This window comes from Phalacrocorax aristotelis, chromosome 5, assembly GCF_949628215.1.
Source record: "Phalacrocorax aristotelis chromosome 5, bGulAri2.1, whole genome shotgun sequence".
In the NCBI taxonomy this organism is placed as follows: domain Eukaryota; kingdom Metazoa; phylum Chordata; class Aves; order Suliformes; family Phalacrocoracidae; genus Phalacrocorax; species Phalacrocorax aristotelis.
The window spans coordinates 18,792,766-18,800,426 of record NC_134280.1 but is presented as its reverse complement, the minus strand read 5'-3'; the positions used below and the strand labels follow the sequence as shown (position 1 = coordinate 18,800,426).

The 7,661-nt window shown below is 63.6% G+C and overlaps 1 protein-coding gene across 1 annotated transcript; it reads left to right on the top strand.

The window, feature by feature from the left end:
* Positions 1 to 1,517: 1,517 nt before the first annotated feature.
* Positions 1,518 to 6,962, top strand: CHPF (chondroitin polymerizing factor). The gene is made up of 4 exons (XM_075093261.1): positions 1,518 to 1,909; positions 3,290 to 3,854; positions 4,037 to 4,219; positions 4,725 to 6,962. The coding sequence occupies exons 1-4, from the start codon at positions 1,599 to 1,601 to the stop codon at positions 5,985 to 5,987; spliced, it is 2,322 nt and encodes a 773-aa protein (XP_074949362.1). The 5' UTR covers positions 1,518 to 1,598; the 3' UTR covers positions 5,988 to 6,962.
* The last annotated feature ends 699 nt before the right edge of the window (positions 6,963 to 7,661 follow it).

Below are 7,661 nucleotides of genomic sequence, written 5' to 3'. Positions count from 1 at the left end.
GTACAGAAAATGGGCGACTTTGTTTATGATCACACCTGCTTTTTGGCTTTTGTCCATAGAAAATCTCTGATCATTTCTTACTTCTGCATCTTTTCCCTTCTGGCATTTCTCCGTCCCATCGCGTTCCCTCTGTTTCTAGCTTTTGTATGTTCTTCATTAAACTGCCATCCACGTGACCCCCTTTGCCTATTGCTTGTGTTGGCCTCTTCATGAGAAAAAGGCCTATGAAAACGAGCCGAGCTTGGATGATGGTCCTGTACCTCGGGGTGGCGGAGGGGATGCTGCCAACCGCTTCCTGATGAAAACAGGCTGCTTTGTTCCAGAAAATGAAAGAGACCCTGGAGCGGAGCGAGCTCCCGCCTGCCCTCTGTGTCCTGCCGTGCTCTGCGGCTGCCGGCGCTCCCAGGGGCGGGCGGGATGTATTTCATGGGGAGGGCAGGATGGGCCCACCACCACCCAGAGTAAATTGAGGGCACGTGAGAGCCCCGATGGCTGCGAGGCTGCTGGAAGCGGAGCCACGAGCTGGGAACGGGTGGAAAGGCCGGGTTAACCTCCTTGTCCTTATTCAGTAATGCCTGGCACCAAGCGGCCACGTAGGGCTGCTGGTCTTGCAGCTTCTGGGTTGGATCATTCCAGCGCCAGAGGCACCGCGTGTGTGGGAAAGGCTTCCCCGAGCCCGTTCCTCCAGCTCTGCCTGCGGTCTCTCTCCAGCAGCCAGCAGGATGGTGGCTCTGTGCCGCAGACAGCTTGCAGCGGGATGGCGACCTGGCCCCGGGTGGAGAAGCCCACCTCTTTGGTCCCGTTTTGCCACCTCTGCCCACCCACCTCGTGCCCTGGGATGCTTGGCTGCTCCGTGCCCAAAGGTCTGCCAGCCGCCGCCTGCCCGCCTGCTCCCCAGGCACCTGGCGTGCTCCTGCAGCCCGTGCTCCTGGCTCGGACACGGCCACCCCACCCACCCGTGACTACCGGTCACCCCTGGGGACGCCCAGGTAGTGTCTAGCGCCGCCGCCCACTCCTCCTGGGAGACCCTCGGGCAGTGATTTGAGAAGGGGAACATGGCGCTTCAAGACCACCACAGACTGACCAGCCTCGTGGGTTGGGCTGTCCCGGCGAGGGGACGCAGGGGGAATCCGCCCCCAAACCGGCTCCGGCGCCACGTCCCGACGCCAGTCACGCCGCGGCCCGGGGGGACGTGCCTTCCGATGGGGCACCGGGGCTGGGGGCGCCGCTGGGAACCGGCAGCACGGAACGCCGCGGCCCGGCCGCCGGCGGGCACCGGCCAGCCCCACAGCCGCGTCTGCTGGGCCTTGGCGGGGAGCGGGGCGGGGAGCGGGGCGGGAGTCCCGGCCCCCCGCCCACGGGGGAGGGCCGGTGCCGGGGGTGGGGGGTGAGGGGTGCGCTGTCTCCTAGCAACTTCGCCCCGCCCCCACGCCGCCCCGTGACGCGGCGGAAGGAGCGCGGCCCATTGGCCGGGGCGGGCCGCCCGCGGTGACGCACAGCGGGGCGTGGCCAAGGGGTGACACGTCGGACGGCGGCGGCGGCGCTAGCGGGAGCTGCGACCGGAGCCCTGTCCGCTCCTCTCCTGTCCCGCTCCGGCCATGCGGCTGTCGCTGGTGCTGTCGGTGCTGCGGCCCGCCGGGCCGGTGGCCATCGGCGTCTCGCTGGGTTTCACCCTCAGCCTGCTCAGCGTCACCTGGGTGGAGGAGCCCTGCGGGCCGCCGCCCCGCCCCGCCGCCCGCCCGCGCCCGGACGGCGGCCCCGCGCCGCCCGCCGCGCCCGGTAACACCAACGGCAACGCGGCGCGCAGGCCCAACGCCGTGCCGGCCGGGCTGGGCGCCGACAGCTGGGAGCCCCGTGTCGTGCCCTACCGCCCGCCCAGCCCCGGCAGGGCCACCAAGAAGGCCGTCAGGTGCGGGGGGACGGGACGGGACGGGGCGGGGCGGGACGGGGGGAGCTGGGCCCCAACCGGCGCTAACCGGCCTTTAGGTGGGAGTACCTGCGGCCGAGCCCCGGCGTGCCCGGGGGTGGGTGTGTGGCTGCTGGGGCGATCCTGGGGGGCTGCCTGCCCGGGGGGCTGCCTGCCCGCCCCTGCTTGCTGGGCTGGTGTTGGGGGGCTGCCTGCTTGCCCGTGCCTGCCCGGGGGGATGCCTGCCCGTCGGGCTGGTGCTGGGGGCTGCCTACTTGCCCCTGCCTGCCTGGCTGGTGCTGGGGAGCTTTACAGGTGACCTGACGAAGTGCTTTTCCCCCAACCCCCCTAGGGGTGCAGCTGGATTCTTCTCACTGCAAGTTCCTTTTGCTGCTTCTTCCCTTCCTCCCCTTTGCCCTGTCTCCCTCCCTCCGGCTTCTTGCCCTCCCTGCCACTGTCTGGTTCGGGAGCTCCCGGAAGAGCCTCATGCCCGTGCTGCTGCCTGCTGTGCAAAGGTTGCCTGCTGCAGCACGTGCTGCCAGGCACCCTGCTCCAGCCCCTCTTCTGCCCTGCCCTAGCAGGGACCCCTCCTGCTGTGGCACGTCCCCACCCAACACTGCAAACTCTAGCTCTGCTCTGAGGCCGGCTGCGGGCCGTCCCAGCAGCCCCGGGATGACAGGGAGCAGGCAGTGAAAGGGCCTCCTTGTCCCGGCGAGGTGGTGGGCGGGTGGAGGGGGCTGAATGGGGCCAGTGTGTGCCAAGCGGCTGCTGGGGGCCGAGGGGTGGGGGGGTCGCTTCCTGCTGCTGCGCCGGGCTGGGAGAATTAAACCTGAAAGTCATTGTGAGTGGGGCAGCTGGGGCCACGGCAGGGAGAGGGACACAGCTGGCCCCATGCTGGCTTCAGCCACCCCAGTGGAGCCTGCCCTCCCTGGGGAGGGCAGCATAGGCTCTCCTGCCTGCCTGCAGTGCATCTTGGGGGGTGGCAGGAAGGTGCTTCCCAGCTCAGCTGCCCTGACCAGGGCTGGCAGCAGGGTGGGGTGTCTGGTGGGTCACTAGAGCTGGGGCGTGCAGACCTGTTTCCCTTATAGCTGTGCTCAGCCTATTGTGAGACCCTGGTTTGAGCTGGGCTGGCCAGCTGATGGGAAGGGGTGGTCCCCCATGGTCTCAGGTTGGGGGGAGACCTCAGCAGAGCACTCTGTGGTGCCTCTGACCCAGGCATAATGGCAGCCAGTGCCACTGGGGTGATGTCTCGCACGTGTGGTTGAAGCCTTGGAGCAGTTCTTGCAGAGGAACCAAGAACGGTGGCATTGGGGGTGGACAGGGAGCTTGCAGGCCAAGGTGGGGTGCAGTGCCCCAGGGCCAGACATTCTCTCTCTCCTGCAGGACCCGGTACATCAGTACAGAGCTGGGGATACGGCAGCGGCTCTTTGTGGGTGTGCTGACCTCCAAGAGCACGCTGAACACACTGGGGGTGGCTGTCAACCGCACACTGGCCCACCGCCTGGAGCGCCTGGTGTACTTCACGGGCACACGGGGCCGCAAGGTGCCCCATGGCATGACAGTGGTGACACACAGTGATGAGCGGCCCATCTGGAACATGTACCAGACCATCAGGTACCTTCTGGACCACTATGTGAACGACTTCGACTGGTTCTTCCTGGTGCAGGATGATACCTACACGGAGGCGCACCGCATCAGCCGCCTAGTCGCTCACCTCAGCATTGACACCCACCTTTATCTGGGTCGCCCTGAGGAGTTCATTGGTGGGGACACCGAGGGACGCTACTGCTACGGGGGTTTTGGCTACCTGCTGTCCCGCAGCCTCCTCCTGCTCTTGCAGCAGCACCTGGAGAGTTGTCGCAATGATATCCTCAGCGCCCGACCCGATGAGTGGCTGGGCCGCTGCATCATCGACTACACATCCGTCAGCTGTGCTGAGGAGCATGAGGTAGGTCCTGTGGCAGAGATGGCCTCCAGGCTCAGAGTGTTTCCCAGCTACCTCAGGGGCTCCTGGGGCCTGGTGAACCAGTTTTTGTGCTCTATTGTCCTTTGAGTTTGCTGTGCTGGCAGCCAGTGGGGTGGGAGTGTGGGTTAGAGCTGGCCATGACCTGTCTCTCCTGGCTGGCGCAGGGCCTGCATTACCACTACTTCGAGCTGGGGAAGAACGTGGACCCGGAGCAGGAGACCGACCTCCGTTTCCAGAGCGCCTTCACTGTCCATCCTGTGCTGGATCCTCTCCAGATGTACCGGCTGCACAAGTACTTTGCACAGGTGGAGCTGGAGAGGACATACCAGGAGATCCAGCAGCTCCAGGTAAGACCTGGCTTAGCTGGGAGGGTCTGGGCTGCTCCTGTCATCCCTGTCGGTTTTCTGCTTGCTCTTGTGTCATCTATCCACTCTAATATGAGGGTTTCCCACCTGAACCTGCTGTGGGACAGGACCAGCTGAGCCCATGTGGCTGCAGGGGCAGCAGTGCTGGCTGGAGAGCAGCTCTGGACCTGGATGGGTCCTGGAGCTGCGGTGATGGTTCAGGGTGATGGAGCCAGCAGGGTGCTGAGGTCTGTCAGCAAAGGCCGGGCAGGGTGAGAGAGGGCGCAGAAGCTACCGATGGAGGTAGCGTGCCATATTTGGGGTGATGTTAGGAGGAAACCTGAGGTGCTGCACAGGAGTCAGGCTGAAGGCATAGATGTTCTGTCACTACTCTTTGGGCCAGGAGTGGTTGATCACTGAGGATTGGGAGTCCACTTGCCTGCAGCCAGAGCTGGAGGGCCTTCCTGCACCCACCTTGGCTCTCACTCCTCTGTCTCTCCTCTTGCAGCTGGAGATCCAGAACGCCAGCAGCCTGTCTGCTGACGGGGACCACAGCGCCACATGGCCCATTGGCATCCCACCCCCTTTCCAGCCCAAAACCCGCTTCGAGGTGCTGCGCTGGGACTACTTCACAGAGGAGCAGGTCTACGCCTGCGTGGATGGCTCCCCCAAGTGCGAGCTGCGTGGCGTGGACCTGGCGGACGTGGCTGATGTCGTGGCCACGGCCATGGAGGAGCTGAACCGCAAGTACGAACCGGTGCTCCATGTTCGCAAGCAGCAGTTGGTGAATGGGTACCGGCGCTTTGACCCCACGCGTGGCATGGAGTATACGCTGGACCTCCAGGTGGAGGTGGTCACCCAGAAGGGGCACAGCCGATCCGTCACCAAGCGTGTGCACCTGGTGCGGCCCCTCAGTGAGGTAGAGATCATCCCCATGCCCTACGTGACGGAGGCCAGCCGCATCAATGTCATCCTGCCGCTGACGGCCCATGACCGAGACCATGCTGCCCGCTTTTTGGAGGCTTATGCGGCGGCTGCCTTTGAGAGCAGCGAGAATGCAGTGCTCACCTTCCTCTTCATCTATGACCCCTTTGAGGCCCAGCAGGTCACCCAGAATGACATCTTTGCCCCTGTGAAGGCCCAGATCACAGAGTACGAGCGCAAGTATGCAGAGGTGAAGATCCCATGGATCAGCGTCAAGACGGATGCACCCTCCCAAATCAAGGTCATGGACATCATCTCCAAGAAGCATCCGGTGGACACGCTTTTCTTTGTGGCTGGTGTGGGGACGGAAGTCACTGTTGACTTCCTGAACCGCTGCCGGATGAACACCATCAATAACTGGCAGGTCTTCTTCCCCATCCACTTCCAGGGCTACAACCCCGCCATCGCTTACCACAACCAGGTGCCACCCGCCACACTGGACCTGCTGCGGGATGCAGGGCGCTTCGACCGTGATGTCTTCCAGGAAGCCTGTTTCTACAATGCTGACTACATGGCAGCACGCACCCGCATGACAGGCGACGTGCAGGAGAACGAGGACATCCTGGAGACCCTGGACATCTATGACATGTTCATCAAGTACTCCAACCTCCATGTCTTCCGGGCTGTGGAGCCTGCCCTGCTGCAGCACTACCGGCACCAGGCCTGCAACCCCCGGCTCAGTGAGGAGATCTACCACCGCTGTGTGCAGAGCAGCCTGGAGGGCGTAGGCTCTCGCTCCCAGCTGGCCATGGTGCTTTTTGAGCAGGAGCAGGGGAACAGCACCTGAACCTTGGGGCGTGGAGGGGCTGGCCCTACCCTGCCGTGCCTGCCTGCCCACCCCACCTCTTCTGCTGCCCAAATCTGTCTTCCTCTTCCCGGCAGCTGCAGGGATTGCCGGTGCCCGAGCTCATGACTTGACCCGCTGGGGCTACCCAGGCTGGGCTCTGCCAGCCTGGGATGCCCAGGTGCTTCCAGAGCAGCTCTGGCTGTGCAGATCATGGGGCAAGGTGGGGCTGAGCTGCAAGCTGGAATGCCTGGACCCTCACCCCAGAGCTGCTGGCCGCTGGCCTCAGCCCTCTGTCCTGGCCCCACTGCCCAGTGGGGAGGTGATGGGCTGCCCTGTCCCTTGCTGTCCCCCCTCAACTGGGGGCACACAGAGCCCAAGGTCCCCTGCTGCAGGGCTGTGATGCCACAGGGCCGGGGATGATCCTGTGCTGTTCCCCCAGCACCCTGGGACAGGGCTGTGCCCCTTGCTCCTTTAATGCATTGGCCCGGTCATGCAGGGACAGCGGGATGGGACATGTCCCACCCCAAAAGAGCAATAAGGAGGTTGGGTTTGGGGTTTTGCAACTTGGCAACAAGCTGGAGCATTCCTGGTGAGACAGGGTGGGGTGCCCTGGCCCCTGGGGCTGGTGGGCACAGGGGGTGCTGGAGGGGATCCTGCTGTATTCACATACCATGAGCTGCTCCCCATGGGAACCGTGACCCAGGCCGCTTTGGCCTTCGCAGTATCGATAGGACGTAGGAGGTCGCAGCCCTCAGATGAGAGCCTCCCAACAGAGGTAGGAGCCCTCCCCACTGTGGGGCCGCCCTCAGGGGCGGGGGACGCAGTGCCTGGCTTGGTGGGCCCAGCAGAGGGTTTGACTGCGCATCTCCTAAGGAGAAAGCGACTGAGGAGCTGCTCTCTGCTCCTTGTTTGTATTTAATAGTGGGGAGAGGAGAGGTGTGTGTGCGCGTTTACACTAATAAAACAGAGAGAACCAGTGGGTCTGGCTGATTCTTCCCCAGGTCATCTCTGGGGGTCTCACTGGGGGTCTGGGTGGTGGTAGGTGCTGGCTGCTTGTACAAAATGTGGCTGCAGCTGGTTGGACAGCTTCCTCTCAGGGATGCTGTTTTCCTGAAGCTGCCTGCAGCATCTTCTACCTGAGCTGGGAGACAGCTGCCTCTCCTTAGCGAGGCCAGGGGGAGCCCCTCAGCTTGGGGACAAGCTGGCAGGTACCAGGGAAAGCAGACACTTGGAAATACCATCTTGAACCCCTGGGGGCTCACAGCAGGAGTCCTGCACTTCCTCTAATGCCTACCGCTCCTGGGGCCATCCTGCTGTCACCACTTGCTACCAGTTACTGGTGGTGCAGCAGGATGCTGAACCCCTTGCTACAGGAAGCTCTGCGGGCAGTGTGCTGAGCTCTGGGCAATGTGCTGTCTTTCCTTGTGCTGTATATTCATGATCCTGCTGGCCATGTTTCCAGCCGTCCTCGGCCCCGGCTGTGAGTGGAAAAGTGCTGCTGTGAGGGGCTGGTGCAGCCATGTGTTCTCCCACATGGGTTGTCCCCCTAACAGCCTTTGGTGGGCTGAAGGTAACGGGACCTCTGGCCCACATCAGAGCAGAGGTCAGGTGCCCAAGTCAGGTGAGCTCTGCCCTCCAGCATCTGGGATCAGGTCCAAAGGAAGCTCCTGGGCC

Excerpts from the sequence above, each read along its gene's own strand:
- CHPF (XM_075093261.1), top strand. The coding sequence starts at position 1,599 with ATGCGGCTGTCGCTGGTGCTGTCGGTGCTGCGGCCCGCCGGGCCGGTG. Across the intron at positions 3,855-4,036 it reads GCTGTGCTGAGGAGCATGAG|GGCCTGCATTACCACTACTT; the intron begins GTAGGTCCTGTG and ends TGGCTGGCGCAG. Across the intron at positions 4,220-4,724 it reads AGGAGATCCAGCAGCTCCAG|CTGGAGATCCAGAACGCCAG; the intron begins GTAAGACCTGGC and ends CTCCTCTTGCAG.